This window comes from Camelus bactrianus, chromosome 4 (assembly GCF_048773025.1).
Source record: "Camelus bactrianus isolate YW-2024 breed Bactrian camel chromosome 4, ASM4877302v1, whole genome shotgun sequence".
Lineage (NCBI taxonomy): Eukaryota > Metazoa > Chordata > Mammalia > Artiodactyla > Camelidae > Camelus > Camelus bactrianus.
In genome coordinates, this window is record NC_133542.1 from 35,411,004 (window position 1) to 35,438,901 (window position 27,898).

Here is a 27,898-nt window from a genome sequence, read left to right on the forward strand (position 1 = left end):
CATGAAACCAATCACTATCATTGAGAGTGGACTGAGATTATCCTGATTTTTTTTTTTTTTTTTTTTTTTTTTGGGCCAATAAGATTCTGTCTCTAAAGCTGGAAGGGAGTTAACCTACTCAAACTGCTTGGCTACTATACAGTGGGAAATGGGAGAGGTGGATTCAGGATGAGTTGGAGTCAACTCTTAAAGTTTCCATGAGATAAATATGCTCATGTCTTCCCAACTTATTGTTTGCTAGTGGCCTTACTTGGTAGCTTGAAGTCAGCCACGGTTTCCTCACTCCTCATTCCTCTTCTTCTTCCTATCCCCTGGGAAAGGAATATTTACATCACAGAAATTGGCAAATATTACACATCAGTTTTGTGGGGGTTTTGGTGGGGAGTGGGGAGCTGTTATACCAATACATCTCTGATAATGGGAGGCACTCAATTTTATGTGTGTTAACAGGCAACAACCTCTTAATCAGGTTTCCTAACTTCAGAATTGCTCACCCCTATTTATCCATTTTTAAAAAATAACAGCTTTACTGAGATATAATTTATTAAGGTTTAATTTATGTGCCATAAAATTTGCCCATTTAAGGCAGGCAATTCAGTGATTTTTAATATATCTACAGGGTCATACAGTCATTGCCACCATCAATTTCAGAACATTTTCACCATCCTAAAAAGAAACCCCATACCCATTGTATTAGTCAAGTTTCTCTACAGAAACAAAACCAAAGCTAAAAACCCAGGAAAGCCAGTGATGTAATTCACTTCAAGTTTGAAGGCTGGAGAACCAGAAGTACCAAGGAGCAGGATAAGATGAATGTCTCAGCTCAAGCAATCAAGCAGGAGGGGGCTAGTTCTTACTTTCTCTGCCTTTCTCTTCTATTCAGGCTCTCCTTGGATTGGATAATGCCCACCCACGTTGGGGAAGGCAAACTGCTTTTCTGAGTCCACCAATTTAAATGCTAATTTCATCTGGAAACACTCTCACAGACACAACTCAGAAATAATGTTTAGCCAAATATCTTGGTGCCTCGTGATCCCAAGTTGACACATAAAATTAGCCATCACATCCATTAACAATCACTCATTCCTTCCCTTCCTCCTATCCCCTGGCAAAGCTACTTTCTCTCTCTGTGGACTTGCCTATTTTGGACATTTCATATCAAGAATCATACAATGTGGCTTTTGGCTTAGCTTCTTTCACTTAGCATAATGTTTTCAAGGTTCATCCATGCTCTAAAACTACCAATATTTTTTTCCTTTTATTGCCAAACAATATTTCATTGTGTGGACAGACCACATTTTGTTTATCCATCCATCAGTTGGTGACAAGTGAGTTGTTAAGATCTAATTCTAATCATAGTTCTGGAACCCAGTCCTTTTCACCTTCAGTCTTGAGTACCTTCTGCTGCCAAATCCTTTTTCTAAAACATCACATTTAATCTTGTCACTCACCTCATCAAAATAAGTCATCCTCTCTGCCTAGGAGATGCTAAAGGAACATGTTGACGTTGCATGTGAAGCTCCCTTTAGTTCTCCTGCAACTGGGGTAGGAATGGGCAGATCCTGCTTCCTTCTTAGTGAGCAGTTTGACCAATGATGCTCAAATCTCATTTAAAGGGCCTCTACCTGACTGAAAACAAACAAACCCCAAAGAAACAGACCTCCAGTGACACAAAGCAAAAGCTCTAAACTATATAGAAAGTGGCTTGGATATTATGAGCTTTTGGATTTTATTGTTTATATATTTTATATCTTAATTATTAAGAATTTCATGAGAGTCCTGAAGGGATAATATGCCTTACAGGCAGATAGCTTGAAATTCTGGATGAATCATTTAATATTGGCATTCTTTAAATTCTCTCCTCATATTTTAAGCAAATGGTCTTTTCTTATATGTAAAGTGGGAGTAATAAAGCCTGTTCCTGTTATGAATTAAAAGTTACAAATACTCAACTACCATGTTCAACCCATAATAGGCACTTAGTAAATAGACACTATAATGGTTGCTATGGTTGAACATATGGTTAGAATTTTCAATTAATTTTGATAAAGCCCATCTAAGATTAGAACTCTTTTGGTTTTCTTTCATTGTTTTATAGTTTTGTTCCTCATCTACCATTACCCTTGATGTAAACTGAAGGAATCAATATTTCCTTTGGAAAATAGTCAATGATAGTATCTTGTTTTGTAACAGAAGCTTTTATGAAGCCTTTAAGGATAAATACCTTAAATATTATACTGGGTTATACTGAGGTAAATTTCCAATAGGAATGAATCTTTGAACTTGTCATTCACTGGCAAGTATGGCTTGGTAGTAATTATTAAAAATATAACCCAAGATATTATTCTTTGGAATGATTATAACATATTAATTTTGAAAAGTGTTGAATAGTAGTTAAATTGTAATTGGTTTTGTCTCATGTAGATGGTCATATAATTTAAATTGTTTTTATGCTGTGTATTTATGGTTTAGAAAATTTTACATATATAATAATTTATCACTTTAATTTTATAGATAAAACAACCATGAACTAGATTCTTCTTTTAGAATTTGAAGTACTTATGACTGCAACAGCCAAATACAAGAGGCATTAGTAATTTGAAAGATTAAATTACTCAATTGTTTGAAAATTAACCTTTGAACCTGTGTTAGTAAGACTAACACATTAAAGATCAACTTTTGGAAATCACTCCTTTTTACATATTTCAGTCATTTAATATTCTCTTTTTCTCCCCATAGGATTATCCTTGTCAAGATGATTATTCAATAGTCCACAGAAAATGCCGGTCTCAGTTCACAGATCTAAATGGTTCCAAAAGATTTGGCATTAACACTTGGCACGACGAGAGTGGGATTTATGCCAATTCATATGTAAAACAAAAACTTTACCAATTAACAAGTGGTCCTATTGTCCCCTTTTTAAAATAACTAATGAAAGGTAATGGATGTAACAGTTGATGATTTTCTATTGTAATAAATGCAATGGAAGTATTACCATAGTAGGTTCCTCTAACACAAAATCTTATATTCTAGACCAGTATGTATATCCTCCTTTTCATAAGCTATTCTGATATTTTCCAAAATTTAGTATGTTTATCATTGAGGATATGCAACCCTCAACCATATGGTACTTGGAGGAATTTTATCTTATTTTATTTTATTGACTGTATTTATTTTAAATCTTATTAGGAAAAATGCATAATGCTAACACAGTCATGCTTATGATTGTTTAGGGTGTACCTAATTTTAAAAAAAATGACATTACTTAAAACTTAAATTGTACTTATAAGTGAATAAAAATTTAGGTGATACTCAAATTCGACAAGTTTCAGCAACACTTGTCCTGGGATGAAGAGAGAGTTTACAGAAAGCCAACGTTCAGTATTTCCTGTTTTTAATAATATTGAGTGTGTGTGTGTATGTGTGTGTTGGGGGGAGTGTGTCTGTTTATGTTTAATATATCTATGGTGGCTAGCTGCACTGTGAATTATCATCAGCATAATCAACATATTTTTCCTTATTCAGTATAACACTTTTTGATTGTATGGGGTAGCAGAGATGCAGACAGAATCCTAGTGAAACTTTAGGGGTTTGATGGAAAATCCAATCATCTAGTGTTAGATTTAGAAGAAATCCTAGCAGTTGTTTTGACTTACCCTTCAATTTTACAGATGAGCAGAGACTCACGAAGGTTCAAGAAGGTTGCCCAGGGTTATATAAATAGCAGATTCTAGTTGATCTTTGAGGGGTGGTTGAACTTTTAATTTTTCTGAGGATGGGTTTATTTATTTGGTAAGCCTAAGCTAAATTTATTCTCGTTTTCCTTTTTAAAAAATTCATGAAATAATATTTCATGATAAATGCTAATTTGATTAGCAAAATATGGGAAAGACTATAAGCTTTATGAGTAGAGAAATAATAACTAATAAAGAAAATGTGGTGGTGAACGCCAAGGAAGCATTCACTAGCAGAGTTTTACTATAATTTCTTGCTGCTTTAAAGTGTGTCTGACATGTACACAAATATATATGTGTATTATACATACATATGTGATGTTAATTCTTTGTATATTATCTATTATAGTGGATACCTACCTAGAATTACCTTTCCTTCCACAGACTACAAATTTAAGTTTAAACATTCATTAACATATCTAGGATGCACAGCTATTTGAAGTATGCAAATCTGGATGTCAAGCTACTCATAATTTGATTTTTTTCTTTTTGTAAAGAAGACATCTTAATGACCATATCATTACCTTTGAACAATGCCTTTTACTTAGGAAAAAAATCCACCTACTTTAGTAGGAATTTGATATTGTCACAATGATTAACATCACATTTTGCATAAATGACCTGGGTCTGCCATGAGGGATCAATTTATAAATCAGCTTTGGTTTGGTTCGACAGAGAATTAAGTAAGAGGGATTTTTAAACTGGTAGGGTAAAGTGATGCATTGGAAAAAAAAGATTACTTAGATCTTTTAGGTATAATTATTTTGTGTTGATTTGGATTTCTTTACATAACTGCTTTAATGGTTCTCACCAGAATCAAAGACCATTTCAAACAACAAAAACTGGAACTCAGATTTGACCATTGGAGAAATATCTTCTTTAGGAAGTGACCACACTGCCTCCTGATGGTTCTACACGTATACTTCATAGGATTTCACCTGAGACACGAAAATAACACTATCTCTTGTGTTTATACAGTTATCATTCATATTTGTTCAGTACTTTTCTTTTGCCTGTTATGTGTTATTATGTCAGAACTGTTGGTGTGAGCTCACTGTGGCAGAATGCAGACTGCTGCTGGGAGAATGGGAGATGGGTTGGGCAGATCCCAAGTAGATGTATTACAATGGTGGTCCTTGAGTTAAGTTTGGCCTACAGATATGTTTTATATTAGTCTTCAGAGTTTTTTTTTCCCCCATACATCTTGAAAAATTGAGCCAAATTTTATAGACTAGGACATTTTGCTTTAAAATATGAATTTTTATGTCCTTGACAAATTGGCAGATCTGGCAGCACTGGTCTGATTTTGATACAGCAGTAATCAGCAGCGGTATGGTGGGAGGCCCTCTTTAGATGGGTAAGTTCATCATTTTGCTGCAATTCTCACCTGGTATATTTCTTATTTGTGGAAGGCATTCTGCCCCTTTATGTAAGGAGAGGTTGGACAAATATGAAATAAGTTGTAGAGGGAAAGGGGTGGTAGAAAAGTGACAAAATTGATAGCTTCTTGGTGACTGAGATTAGGATGACAAAGGCAGAGGCTGCATCCTTAAAGTAGGGACAGCAAATCTGGTTGAGTTCAAGAAGGAATTGAGATCATGGAGTAGATGATGTAGAAAGCAGAGATGGAGAGTGGGCCAAAGTCTTCACTTTAGAATTACAGAGTAGAGAAATCTCAGATCCACTGGTTTATGCTGGGAATCCATTTGTGCTGAGGCAAGAAGTGAGAGTACTAGACTCAACCCCTAGGATATGGAGCAAGTAGATGAAGACAAGAAGCAGAGCCCAGCCAGCTTACTGGTTTATTTACATAGGAAAATAACTCCCTGGATTCCGGTGCTCCAGAGATACAGGAAAACTCCAGATTCAGGAAGACCCTAGGCAGAAATGGTGAAGTCCTTCCTATGGGGCATAGAGTATATGCGGCAGGCTGGGAGAGCCCACAAAAATGCCTGGCACTGCCACCATCAAGAATAGAGCAGCAGAAAGATTATCTTCTAAAACTATACTGACCAAAAGCTAACTTTATTTCAGAGTCAGTGGCAGAGCAGTTTGCCAATAGCTGGAAGCTCACTCCAAATAGCTGTGGTAGGGCAAGCACAAGGCAACCATTGTAAATCAAAGTGGAAAACCCAAACAAAATCTCACACAGTAAATCAGTGTTCCAAATACGAAGATCCTAAGCTTTGTAAAAAAAATTTTTAACAGCTTTATTGAGATACGATTCACATGCCATAAAGTTCACCCTTTTAAAATGTGTAATTCAATTATTTTTGGTAGATTCAGAGAGATGTGCTACCATTAACACAATCAATTTAGAACATTCTCACCACCCTCAAAAGAAACCCCATATCCATTAGTTGTCGTTCCCCATTCCCTCCCAATCTTTCAGTTCTAAGCAACCACTTCTGTCTCTATAGATTTGCCTATTCTTGTTATTTTATATAAGTGACATCATGGTCTTTTGTGACTGGTTTCTTTCACTTAGCATAATGTTTTCAAGGTTTCAGGTTGAATGAAATATTAGTGCTTCATTCTTTTTTGGCTGAATAATATTCCATTATATAGCTGCACCACAATATATCCATTCATCAGTTGATGGACATTGGGTAATTTTTTGGCTATTATAAATAATGGTGCCATATCTATCTATCTATCTATCTATCTATCTATCTATCTATCTATCTAATCTATCTATTTATCTATCTATATCTCCAAGTATGAGTTTCTGTTTAGACATATATTTTCATTTCTCTTGGTCATGTACATAGGAGTGGAACTGCTGGGTTATACAGTAACTATACATTCAACCTTTTGATGAACTGCCAAACTATTTTCCAGAGTATTTTACATTACCACTAGCAATGCATAAGGGTTCCCATTTCTTCATATCCTTGCCAACATCTTTTGTTTTCCGTTGTTTGATTATAGCCATCCTAGTGGGTGTGAAGAGGTGTCTCATGGTTTTGATTTGTATTTTCCTGATGGCTAATGATGTTGAGCATCTTTCCATGTGCTTATTGGCTATTTGTATATCTTCCTTGGAGAAATCTTTATTCATATCTATTTTTTATTTTTGGTTTTTAAATTTGTTTATTTATCTTTTAAGATCATAATCTTTTGTAACATAATTTTCAAAAAATTGGGACACATAATCTGAAAAAAACAGATTTTTGTTTTGGGCTTGAGAAGCAGCTTGGAAGTTTTCATTTAGAATCAAATACTGGAATTTCTGCTACAGTGCAACAAAATATTTGAAAATGAACAGAACCTGGATGATCTTGTAGGCAAGCACTGTTAAGTGAACATTTATGATGCACATGTGTGTGCTGAATCAGTATTTTTGATAATGATAGTGATAATGATGATTATAAAGTAAGTCAATATAGTAATATTGAAGTTATTCATAAAATTCTGGGAAATGGGTTCTTTAATTTTTCATCACATAGCTCTACTTTTCATGTCAAGATAGTAACTAGGGCTTGTTCTCCAGGAATCAGACTCATCTCATTTTCTAACAAACACTCTTCCTTCATGCTAAAATTTCTGCTTTAAGCGTGAATCTTAACCTGCTGCGCTCATGAACTTCTTTGACAATCTAATGAAATCCAGACCTTTTGCTCTGAAAAAGTTACAAATATTCCTAGTAAGAGAAGAACATTGGGAAACACTCTGAGATCACAAAGTAATGAAATTGTCCTTTCCTTTGGAAGAAGATCAAATAAACTGTAACTATTTAACAAGTTACTAGTAAGGTCTGTGTGCCCATTGCTAGAAGACAAAATATACGTGCATACATATATATATTTGTACACACACACACATTCATATAAAGCATTTATATTTGGCAACCATAAAACAGAATGTGTGCTTTTATCAATTAGTTTTTGATAACCACCTGAAAAAATACTGACTCAAAAAAAATAATGCAAATGTTATTTCTTATTGTTCTGTGGTCCACTGGGTGCTTTCTGTGTTGTAGGCTGGTTCAGCTCGGGCTGGGTGGTTCTAGGATGGCCTTATCTGGTTGGCATTTGGTTCAAAGTCAGCTGGAATGTCAGGCATGCCCTGGCTGTGAGTTGTTCATTGTATGGCAGAGTAGGCTGGACTTGTTCATTTTGTGGTAGTGGCAGGGACCTGGGGAAGCTTCTATGCACAAGGGTTTGTCAAACGTCTGCCTATGTCTTGAGATGGGCCAGAGCAAGTCAATAGGCCAGCCTGGAGTCTGTGTGGATGGGCTCTACCAAAGAGTGTGGGTAGGACAAGGGAATAATTTGTGTCCATTTTTACAGACTACCACAGTATGTACTTATGCATGCTTCTTATGAAAATCTGTCTTTGTACAGAAATTTGCCTCCTCCTGTTCAGTATTTCTACTGGATAACAGAGAGGGAGCTGTCCCCATTTGTCTTAAATTGGTAACATAATTTGGTGCTTTTTTGTCACTTGAGGCTCATGTCATTGTTGGTCTTTTGGGAGCCTAGTTATGGGCTGGGATAACCCCTCTGGTTCCATTCCTAAGACAAAGTGAACTCCTCCACTCAGGAGTCCTGAATAGCTGAGCATTGTGAAGAGTTTCTTCTTTGTCAGAGATGTGGAAATAGTGCAGGTGGAGAATAAAGGAATAAGAAAAAAATACGTTGACTTCTCTCTTTCACTTGGTGTTCTAGAACTATCTCATTGCCATTAAAGGATCAAAGCAGTTCCTAGCTCAGGGAGGCAGTCAACCCTTAAATTTGGCTCCTTGTAAGACAGTGCTGTGCATCCAGTGATGTGTATCATTTCAGGAGATTTACAGAAAAGAAACCCTGAAGCCAAGTCATCCATGGTTAGAAGTTGGCAGAGGCAGCAGTTAAATACATAAAGAGACTAAACTGAGTTTCTTAAAACTGGTCTAGAGTACAGAATGTAGGATCTAGAGTCAGCTACCAGAGTTGAGAACTAACATGTGCCAGCACTTTTAGTATATTTACAATATTTCATCATCAGAACAACTTCAACAGATATTGTATGTGTGTATGTGCATGTGTATGTACATGATTATCGTTAATCCTTCTCTTTGACACTTAAGCCTCCAACTGATGAGGGGGCTTGTTGGTATTCGAACCAAGAGCTCTTGAAAATAAACCCAGAGCTCTCTTCATATCCTCACTGTTGAGGCAAATACGATTTAGCTCTTAGAGACTAAGGAGATACTGGTCAGTTAGCCTGTGACTTTCCAGTGTCCTGTGTTGTGGTCTGTTTGTCAAATGGCCACACAAGCCATGGCCCACCTGATCCTCCTAATAGAAAGCAAGCTCTGTGCTTCTCCTGTAGCCTGACCACTTTCTGCCTGATATTATAATGTATGTGAAACCCTTATTTTCCCATGTAATTTGTTGGTGATTGTTTTTATAAACCATAAGATAAAAGGGTGCTATAGACTTAGAGGCTCAAAACATAGAATTGTGACCACTTTTTGCTGTTTTGAGAAACAGTGCCCCCTCTGAAATCTTCCCTAACTCTCCTCAAGTCTGGAATTAGTTGCTCCCCCAGCCATTTGTGCTTTGTGTGTCTCTCTCTATTATGACACTCACCTGCTTTTCTTACTACCATTTCACAGTTCTTGGAGAGCAGGGTTCATATCTACTCATTTGGGGGCCACTTGTGTCTAAACACAGCAGGCACTCAGAAGTGCTGAGGGAACTGGCATAAAGGCATCTGTCATAATCCTATGCTGGTATAGTGAGTACATGGGTAATTGATAATAATTGTAATCCATATGATCATATAATTAACATGTTTAGATTATCAAAGGCTTCAGTGGTAATCTTGGGAAATGGGAGGAGTTGGCAAAATTTGCCTAAGAAAATTTTATGTCCTTGTATGACAAGGCAGTTTGCCAGACCATCCATCAATGTGACTGAAATTCTCCAGAAAGTAAAAAATATTTGCTTACAAACCAGGACACCAATTTGAACAAATACTGCCCATGTCCCAGAGATGGTGAGAGTTGAATAATGTAGCACAGTAGGTGTGATAAAGGCAGCTAGTGAGATTGAGGGCTGAAAAGATGGCATGGAAGAGGAGCGGAGAAGAGAGCTGTTTTGAGGAAATGCTGTACTGAAAGTGAATCAGCGTGCACACTACCTTTCTCAGATCTGTACACTCATTGTACAGATTCGGTTAACTACAGTGTAACCGACCATGACAGCTGTAAACTTGGAGAATGATGGTGCTGAGCTGGATATTTAGGATACATTTTTAAAGTGGTATAATTTGCCTTTTTACATTTGTCTTAAGCCCTCCTCACTTAAATTTCTTATTATAGAAAATGAAATTGTTTCATAAGTACTCTGAAGGCCACTGGTAATGGCTCATTTTATCCCTAATCATGGTGCCTTCTGTTTATGTTATGGGCTTGAGAACTATTTAATGAATAAATGTCAGAATTTTGTCATTTTTTTTCTTGTCCTCTGAACATAAACTCTACGTTACTCTTGTGTTAAAAGTCACCTTTGTGTCATACTGGGAGTGGACAGCAACTGTCCTACTGAAGTAAAACAGCTGAAGTAAATAACCAAAATATCGAAGTGAATGACATTCAAATTTGAATTCTCCATGGTCTGCCTATTTACAGCACCATAGGGGACCAATCATTAACCGTGGAAGTAGGTACTCTACAGAGCTGCAATTAAAAGAAGAAAATATTGATGGCATGTACCAGTTCCCATCTTTCACACAAAACTATTATTTTATAATTCATATTCTCTTTATGAAATATTAATTTATATTAATAATACCTGGCTTTTAAAAATAGAGTGATTGACCAAATAGTAAAATTTGTAACAAGAGAGAGCAGGCAGCCTGCGGTCTTGGTATACAGCAATGCAAGGAAGAGACGTACTTATAGAAAAAAATTATAATCATTCAACTCTAAGGATTCTTGAGAAAAAGTGAGTTATTCTAATCTCCTGAGTTTGTTAATACTAATGAGAAATCTGGTTAACAGTTAAATATGAAATCTTAAAAGTCTTGCCTATCCACAGATTTCATTTTCTAGATCTTTATCCTTCAAGAATGTTTTCTAGAGAGCATCCAGGCACCAACTAGAGAAAAATAGAAGACTTCCTTTGGAGAGAAGCATTAAAGCAGTCCCACAAGTTGGGAGGAAAAGGGCCTTGGCCTCTCCAAACATGCTCTTTGAGAGGTCATCCCTTCTGGACCTCACTACATCAGTTATTCACCCCACCCCTTAATCCTGCAGCTCTTTCAAACCACTGTGGGGTTCTCAAGAAGTGAATGATACTTAGTTGTCTGCATTTTCCGCCCACCCACTCCTTCCTGCCTGGCTTCTCTGTTCCTGTGGGCTGCATACCAACTTGTTGACCTTCAGATCCACTCCCTACACTTCCTCATCCTGTTCTGGACCCAGAGAGAGTGTGCTTTAGAGGCGCTTGGGTAGACTCCATTGCTCTCTGGCTTAGAGTTGACAGGTTTAGCAAATGAAAATGTAAGACACTTGGTTAAATTAGAATTTCCAACAAATGGATAATTTTTTAGTGTAAGTATGTCCCATGCCATATGTAATGGGAATAGTTAGACTTAGCAGAAACTCAAATTTAACTGGGTGTCTTGTATTTTATCTGGCAACGCTACTCTGGCTTCCCTTTGGTTTAGACAATGGGAGCACCAGCAGGTAACCCAGGAAATCAGAGTGAGGTCAGAGTGTTTCCATGCCCTCTTCCCTACTTGACAGATGGTCACAGCTCCTGTCAGACAGTCCTTGGGTTCCAGGAACCTCTCCTTTCCCAAGTTCCTTCTGATCTATGGAAGGTAAAATACTTCGCCAACATTCACATTCTTTTTTCCTTCTTAATAGTACTGGGTACTTCATTAACCCTTGTCATTTCCCTACTTCCTTCTCACACTTCCACATCTTTTTAGTAGTATCTTTATTAAATGCTTCTTAAATAGCCCACATTGAACATGCTATTTCCTGCCTGGACCCCTAAACAGATGGCCTGTTAGACACCTAGTCCCAACATTGTCTTTTGGACCCTGACATCCTCCGTTTCTCACAGCAGTGGCAATGTTGACCCAGGCCTCCTCCTGTGAGCCACAGATGCACTGCCCCTCCACTCTCCGGCTGCTCCTTCACTGGCCTGTCTTCCTTTTCCTGCCTCTAGTACCCAGGTATTCCCCTGGATTGGCCTTTACTCTGCTTTCTGTGTGCAATGTCTTGGATTCAACTATCACTTTTTTGTAGAACTGTGATTTCGTTCTTTTATTTACCATGTTGCCAATGACAGAAAATATTCACATGTATGACATAATTCCTTTGATAGGCCCAGAGGGTGATGAGGTCCCAAGAAACTGGTTTGGAACTAAAACAGTAGTTGTGATGGTTAATTTTATGTGTCAGCTTGGCTGAGCCATGGTGCCCAGATTGTTCATCAAACAATGTTCTGCATGTTTTTTGTGAGAGTGTTTTTGGATGAGATTTATAATTAAATCGATAGACTTAGAATAAAGCAGGTTGCACTCTATAATGTGGTAGGCCTCATCCAGTCATTTGAAGTCATTTGAAGGTCTGGATAGGATGAAAATGCTGGCCTCCCCAAGCAATAAGGAATATTGCAGTAGACTTCCTTCAGAATTCAACTGTAACATCAGCTCTTCCTGAGTCTCCAGCCTGACAACCCACCCTGCAGACTTTGAACTTGCCAGCCTCCATAATTACATGAGCCAATTCCTTAAAATAAATCTATCTATCCTATCTATCTATCTATCTATCTATCTATCTATCTATCTATCTATCTATCTATCTATCTAATCTATCTATCTATCTATCTATCTATCTATCTATCTATCTATCTATCTATCTAATCTGTCTACACACACAGACACACACATCCTATTGGTTTTATTTCTCTGGAGAACCCTGAGTAATAGTGCATAGTATAGTACATAATATAATATATATAGTGCATAGAATCTGTTTAGGTGAAGGAAGAGGGTGGGCATGACAGTCATAAAAGCATTTTTATAAAGGTGTGATATAGATTAGATTGGCTACAGATTATAAAATATTTAGATTAGTCTGGGTTTAACTGTGCTATTTTCTCTCCCACTGGGAAAGCTTTTCAGAATACAGATCAGTGAGAGTGATATTATTATAGGCATATATTAGTTTACAAACTATTGCCTGCAAGAAACAAAATTCCTGGACTGGCTTAAACAACAAGCACATTTATGATCTCATGTAATAGGAAGTTCCAGGGTAGGACAGACCCCTGGTCTGCTATGTCCAGGCTCTGCAGTTCTCTTGTCTCTGCCCTCCTCAGACTGGCAGCATGACAGATGAAGCTATTCCAGGCCTCATGTCCAGACATGAAAATGCTCAGAGGAAAGAGAATGATTATCTCTTCTTTAATGCATTTCTCAGGAGCTGGGAGAACTGTCCCAGAAATCTCCTTCATGTAATCTCAGTGTCCAGAACTGGGTGACATGTACATTCCTAACACCATCCTTGGCCAAGGGGATGCTATGATTGGCTTAGACAAACCAGAATCTCCTCCTGAACTGCATCACCACCAGACAGAAAAGGAATCTCATTATGATCGAAATGAAATGTTTTTCCATTGCAAACTTGGCTTTCATATTTCCTGTTTCTGATACCAGCATCACCATCCTCCTAACAGTCATTTTAATTTCTTTCTCCCTTGCTCTTTCTATTAATCTAGCATTTCCCAAAATTTAGTCTTGGGGTATTAATAGATAATCCTCAAAGAAAGTGGTCTGTGGCCAGAAATGCCTTTGGGAAATGTTATATACCATACCCCAGTCTTGGAGCATTACAGTACACATTCAAATATTAAAGACCCTGAGAAATTCTGAAGAACAGAAGGCAGCTAAACCCTATTTAATTCAGCATTTGCCAGGCTTATTTCATCACAGAATCATTTTTGCAGGGAATATTTGCTCATATATCCTGGGATATTAGTATTTCATGGAAAATAGTAGGGAAAACATTGCTTTAAGAATATTCTAAATAAGGATGAGGGATAAAAATAATACTATCTAGTATGAACCATATTCATAGGTGAAATAATTTTTTTTTTTTAATTCCAATGCTACTAATAAGGGGGAAAAAAGCCCAAGTACTTCTTTTAGTAAACAGACTTAGACAGAAACCCAACTTTATGATGACAAAATATAGATTTACCTTAGATGTTATGGTAATTGGTATATACATGTTCTACTCTTTCTCCCTTATCTTTCTAAACAAAGGATAATGGCTAACTTCATCTTCTTGAAACTGCTTGTGTCACATTTCACTCTGAGATTTTCATTAAATACCACTAAAACTTGTGGCCTAGGGTTTCAGTTATCATTTTAATATAGACAGAACTGAATATTTGTAGGTTATAAATACTTTATTCTATACTGCACTGCTAGACTAAGGACTTAATGAGCCTTTTTTTACCTTAACACAATGTTTGTGCCTAACATAAGTGCCTAATATGTCCACTCATTTATTGAATACAAGAATGTAAAATTCTGTGGTTTCTTAGCCTAACCTTAAGCACTATCAGAAGAAAATTTGCATTTAATTAAATTTAAGATTATACAAATGGGTAGAGTTGCCAAGTAGGAAAACAAGCTGAAAGGGATAATCTGAAGCAAATTTGGAATTCTTTGGCAGAGAAGAAATTCAAACTGTAATTGGAAAATGAGAAGAGATAAAGAATAGACTAAGTATTTTTCAATGTTGTATGCTTCTGACGCATTTAATTCACATTTTAATTAAGAATTTATACAAACTGAGTGGATCTAATTCAAGTAACATATAGATAAAATGATATGACACTGGCAATTAAAGTTGATTGGGCTTTTCTTTTTTTAATTGAGACCCAAGAATTCGCCACAGGAAAGCCTGCAGAAACTACTTTAAAAAACAAACTGCACAGTGTATATAGTGGCTTTTTAAAAACTGAAGTACATCAAAGAAATATTTCTAAAAGGCTCAAGCAAACATAGAAGTCTGAAAACACTTTTCTGTTAAGCCAGCTGAAGAAAAGAAAAGAACATAGGGAAACCATAAAGTAAAGAGCATTTCTTTTCAGGATGCCTCTTTCTCATAAGTAAAGTCCAGTGGAGTGTGCAAAAAAGCTCTTTCATAAAGCAGGAAAATAGAAAAAAAGCTGTTGGTATTCCTGATTTTATTGAATAACTGCAAAACAGTGGCTGTGAAAGAGAAGTGAAACTCAAGGAAACAGGTAATTCAGAGGCATGACAAGGTGATTTAAAAAAGCAGATAAAATAAGTGTAGAGGCAAATTTAATGCCTCTCACTTCAGAGAAAGCAGGCAGAGAAAATTATCTCAGGAGATTGCCAGACAGATGGCATGCTAAAGAACCTTAGATTTCTCTGAAGATCAGCTTGCGTCAGTTGAAATCCTGGAGTAGAGGAAGGGGTTTTTTCTGCGTAGAGGGTAAGTGGATTGTCTCACCTTTCCACTGCTGCTGATGTGAGGTGGAGGTGGTGATCATTCATGGAAAAATATCAGTGATGAAACTTTTAAGTATGTGTAGACTTTTAGGACTAAATAGTAGAAAATATTTCTAGACTTAGTTCTAAACAGTAGAACGAAACATTAGAACAGTAGGCCATGAGCATAACTTCCTCTTTGTTAAGTGTGAGCAGCACATGATGACTTTCTTCCAAATAGTACCGTGTGGAAATGGGGGAATAAGAGTAACTTTGTAATGGGGCCAGGTGATCAAGAGCAACATCAGCAGTGATAAGTCACGTTGGCAGTATGGACCCTTGATATGATACGATGAAAATGGCACTTGACCTCTATAGTCTTCCTCTGAAATACCAAGACTCCAGTCAAATCATGAGGAAAACATAACACAAATCCCAATTAAGGGACATTCTACAAAACATCTGACCAGTATTCATCAAAAATTTTAAGGTCATCAAAACAAGGAAAGTCTGAGAAACTGTCACAGTCAAGAGGAACCTAAGGACACATGATTATTAAATGTAATGTGACATTATGCATGAGATCCTGGAACAGAAAGAAGAACACTGGATAAAAACTGAGGAGATTTGAGTCAAGTAGGGAGTTTAGTTAATAATAATGTATTAACATTAGATCTTTAATTGTGACAAATATACAATTCTAATGCTAATGATAGGGAAAATTAGGTGAGAGGTATATGAAAACTCTGTACCGTCCTCACAACTTTTGTGTAAATCTAAAACTATATCAAAATGAAAATTTTATTTAGACATTTAAAGTATTTGTGATGGACGCTGGCACTTGAAGACGTTGGCCAAGAAACTGTTACAGAGATATGACATTTGATGTTTGACAGCCAGTACTTATGATGTGAAACTTGTTTTTTCCATGAGTTCATTTGCTTGGATGAAATACCTTATTTTTTAAATGGCTAAAACACTTCTGCATGAATTCAGCAAAATTAGTTCCACAAAAAATCTGGTGGGGAAAAAAAAAGGAAAAAAGAAAAAAAGTACTCTGATTTATTAAAAAGTTCAAAACATATAATTAAGGGGAAGTTAATATAAAATGTTAAAAGTTGAAATTGTGATTATTTTGGAGGGTATAACTAGGAGAGGCATTAGGGCTGTTTCAAGAATCATAATGTTCCTTTTCTTGATCTTGATTTCACTTTGTGAAAAGTCACTGGGCTGTAAGCTTTTGTATGCTTTTTTTCAATATGTATACTATACTTCAGTTAAAAAGCTTATTAAAGAAAACAATTGAACTTGAGAAGATTGCCAATTTGTTTTTCAACATTTATTTAGATATGTACTATGAATGGTTTCTGGATTGTAAATGTATTTCCAGGCAGAAGGCCTAGGAGTGCTATGTTGTTAGAAATGTATGTCATCCATATATTTATTCACTCGTTGCACAAATATTTATTAAGCCCCTAGAACTGGCTTGTCTCTAAAATCATAGATTATATGAGATATAAACCTATAAATGGACAGTAATATGTTATGATAATTGCTATAACAGACATGTATGTAAATGTAATGGAATTCTAGAGATGTTCTTTGGTCTGTTGGGGGAAGTCAGAAAAGGCTTCTTGATAAGGAGGGACACATGGGTTGAAACATGTTAAAAGGGCACACATTTGCCTAAAAGAAAGTATTTTTACATGGAACAAGGTGAGATGAGAGAATTCTAGACAGAGGTAACAGCTAGAGAAAAATCACAGAAGCAGGATGAATTTTGGAAAATTCTTTAGGAGAGTGGCAGAAGTGATGGAAGCTAAGTGTTATCGACTAAATGTTTATGTTCTCCATAAAATCAAAAGTTGAAGCTCTGACCCCTAGTGTGATGGTATTATGAGGTGGGGCCTTTGGGAGGTAATTAGGTTTAGGTGGTGTCATGAGGAGGGGGTCCTTATGTTGGGATTAGGGCCCCTATAAGAAGAGACCAGAGCATGCTCCCTCTCTCTCTGTGGCTTGTCTGTCTGTCTGTCTCTCTGTCTCTCTCTCTCCACAATGTTAGAACACAGAAGAGGGCTGTCTGCAAGCCAGGAAGAGAGACTTCGCCAGACACTGAATCTGCCTGTGAGACATAAATGTTGTTTATACCACCTCATCTATGGTATTTTGTTATAGTAGCCAAAACTGATGAAGACACTGAGAAAACAGAGGAAGATAGGAGCCAGGTCATAAAAGGTCATATATGTCATGAAGAAGAAAAGATTTTATTGAGGAGATTATGAGCTTTAAGTAGTGGGTAGTATAATAAGAAATGTGATTAGAAAGATAATTCAAAGGCCGTGTGGAGGAATGCTTAGAAGGAGCATGGCTAGAAGCAGAATGACCAATGAAGAAGCTATGTACATGAAAAGATGCTAAACATCACTAATCATCAGGGAAATGCAAATGAAAAGCACAGTGAGATAGAACTTCACACTTGTTAGAACGGCTATTATCAAAAAGACAATAGATAGCAAGTATTGGAGAGGATGTTGATGGGAATGTAAATGGTGCAGCCACTATGGGCAGCAGTATGGAGGTTCCTTAAAAAATTAAAAATAGAACTACCTCATGATCCAACAATTCAGCTTCTGAGTATTTATCCAAAGGAAATGACATCTATCTCAAAATGGTATCTGCACCCACATATTCATTACAGCATTATTCATGATAACCAAGACATGGAAACAACCTAAGTATCCATCAATGAATGAATAGATTTAAAAAGTTTTATGTGTATATACATACACACAATTAAAAATTATTAAGCCATGAAAAGAAGGAAATCCTGCCATCTGTAACAACATGGATGGATCTTGAGGGCATTATGCTAAATAAAATAAGTCAGATAGAGAAAGACAAACACTGAATGGTCTCATTGATGTGTAATGTCTAAAACAAACACACCACCAAACAACCTAAGCAACCTAAAACAATCTAACAAACAATTAAACAACCCACCAAATTCATAGATACAGAGATGGTGATTGGTGATTTCCAGAGGCAGAGATGGATAATGGAGGAAATGGATGAAGGTGATCAAAAAGTACAAACTTCCATTATAAGATAAATAAATCTTGGGGATGTAATGTACAGGATGGTAAGTGTAGTTAATAATACTGTAACATATATTTGAAAGTTGCTATCTTAAAGTACTCATTACAAGGAAAAAAATTGTAACTGTGTAGTGATGGATGTTAACTAATCTTATTGTGGTAATCATTTCACAATATATACATATATCAAATCATTATGCTGTACACCTAAAACTAATACAATGTTATATATATATATATATATATATATCAGTTATTTCTCAGTGAAAAGCAAAAAGACTTTTCTCTTTACCTATAAACAAAAAAGTCCCCACCTAAAAAAATGACCAAACTATAGTGACACCTTTATAGATCAGTAAGTCTTATTTGAACTTGAACTGAAACACTCACAAGCCCTGAATAAATGTTTGTAAAAATCCTACCACTTCTGATGAAATTGACAGAGAATTAAAAAAGAAGAAACAATTACTACTTATTACTGGGAAAAATCTTGTCTTTCATGTTTGTTTCTATGATACCATTTTTACTGAAGACCCAGAAATTAAGATTATGTGTCAAATCCTTATTTTTTCTTTCTAGATTAGGCAAACAATGCCATGGAATAAACTGTGATCTGGTTAACGCTTAAAATCTGGCTCCCTCTACTGGAGGATATGATAATTTTCCTCCCTTCCTTTTAACTTGAGGTCCAAGAAGCATATGCAGGATAGGGGTTCACAGCTCAGGAGTTTCCAATCTTCATGCATATATGGAAATTGCCTCATTGACCAACTCTGCAATATATAATAAATTATGCATGATGCACGTCTCTAATATTTGATAACAATTAGTGCAATTAAGTTAATATTTCTTGATTGCCTGCTATGTGTCAAACAAGAGATATACAAAAATGTATGAGATATGATCTTTGCTCCTCAAAGAACTTATAATTAATTAAATTGTATAAATGATGATTCCAGGTTAGACACAGGTACCAGGTCTGCAACTCCCAATGTCCAAATTAAGTGACCCTTTTCACATTAAGAAGCACTAATTTTTGACAGATGATTGATAATTTCTTTGTATAGCCAATTAATCTCCTTGATTAGTGTTGACTCCCACACAGCTAACTTTGAAGACTGACTGGCTTTCTGAACTGGAAATTAGTGACTTTGATGAGGGGATGATATTTGTGCTGTGGTGGGTTACAAAATTTTGGTTTTGTTATTACTGCAGAAAATGATTTTGGATTATCCTAGTGAATAATCTAAAGTTGTTTTTGAATGGAAATGTCAGAAGAGCTGTAAGTTGATTGATTCCTTTGAAAGGCACATCTGTATACCTGATTCTGTGTATTGGTTCAGCAGTCTCAGCCTTAAGCTCATCTTGCAAAGCTAAGATACCAATGTAAGTCTTTTGTAATCAGTTCAGCATGTTACTTTTATTTGCCCACTGTGACTTCCCCATCCATTGTAGTGACACCATTCCTATACACCTATATGCCTGTGTGTAGACCCTCACCTAAGAGTGAACTAGTAAGGAGAGAATGGAGCCCTAAAGCCATTCTGACTTTGTTTGGACTGCTCTACTGCATACTTATTCTGCTCCTTCAAGAAGCAATATTAAGTTATTCATATGGGGCAGTCCATGGTAGTGATGCCAGAGCTTCAAACACAGCTCTGCCTTTTGCCAGCTGTGTCACCTTGGGGAAGTTACTTAACCTCTTTGTGCCTCACATTCCTCAGGAAGTTGTTGTGATGAATAATAAATTAATATACGTAAAGCCATTAGAACAGATTCTGGTACACAGTGAGCACATATATGCGTTAATATACATTATTATCACTCAATTTGTATGTGCAAGGAATACTAATACGGTGTATATAAATTCTAAGAAAGGATTCAAAAGGTAATTTACAAAGTGAGACCCCAACTAAATAAATACCATTTCATGCTCGTTCTGAACACACACATGTAGGGGAAGTTATTCTCTGGGGAAAGTGAGCCTTTTCAGTAACCACAGGCACCAGGGTGAGAGATCTCAGTTCTAACCTAATGAACTAAATGTCAGTCCCCTGTTGTTCCCATATTTTCTGCTCAGAAGATATAAAGGCATTATGGAAATGATTTTTCAGTCCATTGGGGAGCAGGAACCCCTAGAGTCAAAAGATACAAATAATGTATATTTGAGTACAACACATCTCTCTTCTTCCTGAAACAGCTTTAGAAAGCATAGGCTCTTCTATTTCAAACTCATGCATAGTTCTTGGGTACAAAGTTCCAGCATCAAAGGAAAGGTGCAACTGCAAACAAAAGGATTCTGTGTTTTTAATATTCACAGTGTAACATGAGGGGCTTCCTCAGCACCTCTCTGAAGACTTCAGACAATATGAGCTGAGAATCATTCTGAGATTTAGCAGTATCTAATTTTCATCAAGGTAGATGTAAACATGATTATTGCAAATGGCTAGAGCTTTTCCAAGCATTTAGATTTTAAAACTGAAATCAGACTTAATCAATGTTTCCTGTTTTACATCACCGACATCACTTATTTTCAGCCCAGAAATTAAGTTGAGTTTGAATTAAGATCCTGTTTCCCAGGCTGTTTCTGAAAGATAAAAAGACTAATTGGTTTGCAGCTTCTTCAAAGCCCATACAACAGGTTGGGTTTTAGATGTTTAGATGTTTTAGATGTTTTGGGGTTACTGTATGGTATCTATCCAATCACTGACAAACCCACACCTCCTATGAGCTGTTTTCTCTTAGTGTCTGTGATCTCACCAGGACGCAGCATGGTTTCACCATAAATATCTTGCCACTATTAATTGAGGATCTCACATCATGTTACTACTTGCTACAAACCCAGTTGGCATGAATGAGTGGACAGCATATACTCCATAGCCATTCTGCCCTAAATTAGCAGTGAAGCCATTAAAATGAAAAGTTGCCGGACTTCCTGAATTACAGTGTGAGGAGTTCTGCTGACTTGCTTCACAGAGGAACTGCTAAAAATTATTTTTTAAACTATCAAACTCCCTGGAAATGGTTCCAAGAGCAAACAGCAAATGAAGAAACATCTGTTCAAGAAAATCTACAAAAATTTGGTAAGAAATGTGAACCAAGACCACTCTCTCCTTCTCCTCTCCCATTTCAGTGAGGCAGGGCCCTCTTGCCAGACTGCTGCAGCCAAGAAGACAAGGATCCCTCTTATCCCAGCTCCCAGTTAGAGGGCTTTCTTCCCAGAAGGAACAAGATCTCGGCATTTCTCATCCTGCTACCCAGCTATCTGTTGCTGAAGCTCAGTCTTGGGTGAGTACAGTCAGTGTATGATGGTGCCCTTCACCGTCGGCCCCACTCACAGAATGGTGCTTGTACCTTGGGTATGACATGCTGAGAGTACTGGAGCCCCTTACCCTAGCTTATGACAGTGGCTTCATGCCAGGATAAGTGAGCTCAGGCTCTTGCCTCTTCCGTCCACCAAGTTCTCATCTCCTAGAGTACAGGTGTTACTCAGACAGAAACTTGCCTTTATCCCCACCCTAGCTCCAGAGCCATGGCTCAGAGATTTTTGCCTGGGCAGAGAAGCAGGCCGTAAAACTGATAGCTCTCAATATTTTCCCAAGGAAATTGACTTCATTTGCAATAGACCACGGAGAAGGTCAAGCCGAAGTGCACTCTTAAGAACAGTGGAGCTAGCGGTGAAACGCAATTGGAGGCAGATTTGTGGATTTAATAAAATAGAGCTTAGACATAGGTTGGCTAGTCTGTAAGAGCACCAGAATAAGACAACTGGAAATAACCCTCCTGGGGTGAGAACAGATATGAAATGCTGACATAGCAAACCATTCCTTCAAAGGACCCACAATTTGATTGGATTAGTTTGTAGAGCTATTTATGATCAGGGTATTATTGAAAACAATAGAGCAACCAGCTGACAATTAGTGGAGTTTTACAGCTGGGTATGGTCAGAGAAAGAAAAAAAGATAGCCCTGCCAATACTGCTGTCATCCCAAGGTTACTGAGGACATACCCAAAGGTATGCCTCCCTGAGGAGCAACCTCAGAGACTTAACCCTGTGGGAGGGAGATGAAAATATACCTCAATGAAATAATCCAAAAAGTCAATTAAAAAAAAAAACCAAACAGATAACAGTAACATCTCCAGAGATGGGAGTCTAGTATCCAGAACTGCTACAATATACTATCTAAAATACCCAGTTTCCCACAAAAACATTATGAGGCATGCAAAAAATAGGAAAGTAGGACCCACACATAGGGGAAAAAAGCAGGCAACGCACACTGCCTATGAAAGTGATCTGATGTCAGAAATTTTAATGGAAAAATACTTCAAAATAGCCATTAAAAATATGTTCATAGAGCTAAAGCATTGTTAAAGAGGTAAAAGAAGGTGTGATGGCAATGTTGAATCAGAGAATATCATTAAAGAAACAGGCTTTTTTTTTTTAAAAGAACCTAATGGAAATTCTGAAGTTAAGAAGTTCAGTAATTGAAATAAAAAACAAAAAACAAACAAACACTAGAGGTGCTCAGCAGGAGATAGTACTGGAAGAAGAAAGCATCAACAAACTTGAAGATAAATAAATAGAGATTAAGCAAGCTGGAAAACAGTTCATTTTATGAAGTTAGTATTACCCTGATATCAATACCAAAGATATCACAAGAAAACTACAGACCAATTTCTTTTGAATATAAATGTGAAAAAAAAAACCTCAGCAAAATACTAGCAAACAAAATCTAGCAACATATACAAAGAATTATGCATCATGACCAAACAAGAGTTATCCTAGTAATATAAGGTTTGTTCAGCACCTGAAAGTTCATATAGTCAATCATATAATAGAATAAAAAATACTGCAGTCATCTCGATTGATGCAGAACAAGCATTTGACAAAATCCAACACCCTTTTATGATAAAAACAGCCAACAAATGAGGGTTAGAATGAATTTCCTCGACTTGAAAAAGGGCATCTACAGAAACCTCACAAGTAACATTATACTTAATGGTGAAAAAGTGGATACTTTCTCCTTAAGATCAGAAACAAGACAAGAATGTCCACTCTCACCACTTCTATTCAACTTGTACTGGAGGTTCTAGCTAGGGCAATTAGGCAAAAAAAGGAAATAAAAAGGCACTCAGATTGGAAAGGAAGAAGTAAAACTATCTCGATTTGCAGATAACATGATACTATATATAGAAAATATTAAGGAATCCACTAAAAACTATTAGGACTAGTAAACAAGTTTGAAGACTACAAATCAATGTTATTTTATGCATTTCACAATACATAATCCAAAAATGAAACTATGAAAACAATCCCATTCACAATAGCATCAAAGAATAAACTTTGGGTGACACATTTAACAAAAGTTCAGGATTATGCTCTGAAAACTACCAAACAATTTTGAAAGAAATTAAAAAAGATCTAAATAAATGGAAAACCATCCCATGTGTATGGATCAGAAAAATTAAATTGTTGATGGCAGTACTCCCCAGATTGATTTATAGATTCAACACAATTTCTGTCAGAATCTGATTTCTTTGTAGAAATTGACAAGTATAGAAACTGATTCTAAAATTCATATGGAATTGAAGGGACCAAAAATAACACCCCAAAAATCCTGAAAATGAAGAATAAAATAAGAGGTCTCATACTTCCTGACTTCAAAGTTTACTACAAAGCAATGGAAATGTAGATAGTATGGTACTGGCACAATAGTAAACATATACAGTGGTCCCCCTTATCCACGTTTTCACTTTCCTGCAGTCAACCATGGTCTGAAAATATTAAGTAAGTGGAAAATTCTATAAATAAACAATACATAGGTTTTAAATTAGTATCATGATGAAATCTCACAACATTTCATTTTGTCTTACCTGAGACGTGACTCATCCCTTTGTCCAGTTCATTCCACCTGTTACTCACTTAGTAGCTGTCTTGGTTATCATATCAACTCTTGTGGCATCAAAAGTGCTTGTGTTCAGGTAACCCTTACTTTTCTTAATAATGGCCCCAAAAAACAAGAGTAGTGATGAGGGTAATTTGAATATGCCAAAAATATGCTTCCTTTGAATGAGAAGTTCTCGATAAGGAAAGAAAAAAATTGTATGCTGAAGTTACTAAGTATCTACAGTAAGAATGAATCTTCTATCTATGAAATTGTGAAGAAGGATAAAGAAATTTATGCCAGTTTTGCTGTTGTACCTCAGACTGCAAAAGTTACGACCACAGTGCATGATAATTACTTAGTTTGTTACAAACATATCCCCTGAAGATAAGGGGGGCACTATTATAGATCAATGGAGTAGAATTGAGAGTTCAGAAATAAATGCATAGTTCTATAGTCAACTGATTTATAACATGGATGCCATGACCACTCAGTGGGGAAAGGACAGTCTTTTCAACAAATGGTGCTGGAACAATGGGATAACCACATACAAAAGAATGAAGTTGGAACCTTACCTCACTCCGTATACAACAGTCAGCTCAAAATGAACCAAAGACCTAAGTCTAAGAGCTAAAACAATGAAACTTTTAGAATAAAACATAGGGTAAATCTTCATGACCTTGAATTTGGCAAAGGATTCTAAAAATGACATCAAAACCAGGAGCAATAATAGAAAAAACAGATAAATTGAATTTCATCAAGATTAAAAAATTTTGTGCTTCACAGAACACGATCAAGAAAATGAAAAGACAACCTATTGAATAGGAGAAAACGGTTTTTTTCCTTCCTTTTTTTAAAATTGAAGTATAGTCAGTTACATTGTGTCAGTTTCTTGTGTACAGCATAATGTCCCAGTTGTGTATATATACATATATTCATTTTCATTAGATTATTATAAAATATTGAATATAGTTCCCTGTGCTATAAGAAGAAAAAATTTTTAATTTATTTTTATATATAGTGGTTAACATTTGCAAATCTCAAACTCCCAAATTTATCCCTTCTCATCCCTTTTCCCCCAGTAACCGTAAGATTGTTTACTATGTATGCAAGAGTCTGTTTCTGTTTTGTAGATGAGTTCATTAGTGTCCTCTTTTTTCTTTTTTTTTTAGATTCCACATATGAGTGATATCATATGGTATTTTTCTTTCTTTCTGGCTTACTTCATTTAGAATGACAATCTCCAGTTCCATCCATGTTGCTGCAAATGACATTATTTTATTCTTTTCTATTGCTGAACAGTATTCTATTCTATAAATATACCACAACTTCTTTATTCAATCATCCGTCGATGGACATTTAGGTTGCTTCCATGTCTTGGCTGTCATATATAGTGCTGCTATGAACATTGGGGTGCCTGTCTCTTTTTGAATTAGAGTTCCCTCTGGATATATGCCCAGGAGTGGGATTGTTGAATCATATGGTAAGTCTGTTTTTATTTTGAGGAATCTCCATACTGTTTTCCATAATGGCTGCACCAGACCACATTCTCACCAGCAGTGTACGAGGGTTCCCTAGGAGAAAATATTTGTAAGCCACACATCTGATAAAGGACTTGTAAGTAGAATATATAAATAATTCTTATGATTCAATAATTAAAAGTCAAATAATCCAGTAAGAAAGTGGGCAAAGGATCTGAATAGACATTTTTCTGAGAAAGATATGCAAATCATGGAAAGATGATTGATATCATTAGTCACCAGGGACATGCAAATCAAAACCACAGTGAGATACCACTACACCGACTAGGATGGCTAGAATTAAAAAGTGAGTTAATAACAAGTGTTGCTGAAGATGTGGAGAAATTGGAACCCTCATATGGTTGGAAAACAGTTCCTCAAATAATTAAACATAGTTACCTTATGCCCCAGCAATTCTACTCCTAGATAAATATACCCAAGAGAAAAGAAAATATATGTTCACACAAAAACTTGCACATGAATGTGTATAGCAGCATTATTTATAATAGCCCAAAGGTGGGAACAACCCAAATGTCCATCAACAGATGAATAGATATGCAAAAGGTGGTATCTCTCTACAATGAAGTATTATTTGGCCCCAAAATAAAAATAAAGCTCTGATACATGCTACAACTTGGATGAACCTTGATAACATGCCAAGCAAAAGAAGCCAGTCACAAAAGACCATATATTTATGATTCCGCTCATAATGAAGGTCCAGAATAAGGAAATCTATGGAGACAGAAAGTAGATTAATGTTTGCTTAAGGGCTGGGGATGGAATGGGTGGATATGGAGGTGATAGCTAAAGGGTACAGAATTTCTTCTTGAGGTAATGAAAATGTCCTAAACTTCACTATGGTGATGGTTGCATATATCCTGCTTAAAACGTATAGTGTCCTTCTAAATCCAATAGTAATTGAAAGTTATCTCTTCTGTATTTTAGAGAAATGAGGCATAGGAAATTTATGACTTTACCCTATATATATTCCTAAGTATTATTTCATTCTAAAAACCTATGTTGTCCCAAACTAAAAAGTAACCTCCATGATTCATTCACTCAACAAATGTTGATCGCAGTATTTATTCTAAGCACTGCTCTAGGGACAATTTTTCTCAGGGAGCAAAACACAAAATTATACGTCCTCATGGAATTTACATTCCGTTAAGAGGAGATAATGAGCTTAATAAATAAGTAAATCATAGGTGTGTTTGAAGGTAGCCAATCCTATGGATACAATAGACCATGAGAGCAATGGTTTAATGTGTTTTCACATGAAAACTACAGTGCTCAAAAGAAAGCCTGGCTCAGGGATGCACAATGAATATTTGCTGAATAAATGAATGAATGAATAGATGTAGTTCAAACTGTATGTTTCGATACTAAAGGTTTGTAGTTTGTACTTTTGGACTGGTTTTCTTCTCTCTCTCTTTTTTTTTAAAATTACAGCAGCTGTAGAAAGAGTTTTATATCTGTCCTCCTTTCTTGTTCTGCTTTGTTCTAAAAGATGGCATAGTATAATGGTTAAGCACAAAAATCTCTAGAACCACTCTGCACAGATTCAAATCCCAGTTTTAGCACAAATTTCTGAAAAACTTAATTATACTTATCTTTATTTATAATAATTTTTCAACTGCATTCCTTTCATTAACGTAAACTTGAGGCTTTGTGTTTTGAAGACCTCCCTGTTACAATTTCAGTATTGTTTGTTAGCTCCATCCTGATCATACCCTTGCGTACTTATACTCATTCAACATTTATTTTTTGTCAGTTGTTTGCAACATCCTTGGTGCTAAGGGTACTATCTAATGATGTGCCCATCATAGAGGGATGGTAATCATCCTTTTCTGCTATTAATAGGAAATTTGATATATCTTGATCCTTTGCAGGATATGAACTTCTTGTCAGCTGGGACTGCCATGTCCACATCTAACATCCTTAGATCCTTATTCAGTGACTGGTACGTATAGATGTGCAGCTAATGTTTAATGAATGAAGAAAAGTTATCCTGTAACAACAATCAGTTATGTTTTCAGAAGACACATGTCTGCCACTGTTTTAAAATATCTTTGGTCTGTCTAAGGTTGGCCTCCCTGGGGTCTGGACTCTCTTTCAAAGTAACAGTGTCTGCATGGATGGAGGGCCAGATGACGATCACTTGGCAGAAGCCCAGAACATGCTTCTCTGCCTTG

The 27,898-nt window shown here is 36.3% G+C and overlaps 1 protein-coding gene across 6 annotated transcripts in view; it reads left to right on the forward strand.

The window, feature by feature from the left end:
- The window catches only part of CFAP95 (cilia and flagella associated protein 95), a 222,589-nt gene that overhangs the window by 107,644 nt on the left and 87,047 nt on the right, over positions 1-27,898 (forward strand). For 4 of the 6 annotated variants that reach the window (XM_045515100.2, XM_074361685.1, XM_045515101.2 and 1 more), the window contains one exon: positions 2,740-4,008. The exons of 1 other annotated variant lie outside the window; for it this stretch is intronic. In XM_045515100.2, coding sequence (XP_045371056.1) covers positions 2,740-2,928 — 189 coding nt within the window. In that variant the 3' untranslated portion in view covers positions 2,929-4,008. Of the gene's footprint in view, positions 1-2,739; positions 4,009-21,434; positions 21,590-27,898 lie in introns of those variants that run through there. One more of the 6 variants, XR_006724145.2, reaches the window with a different exon arrangement.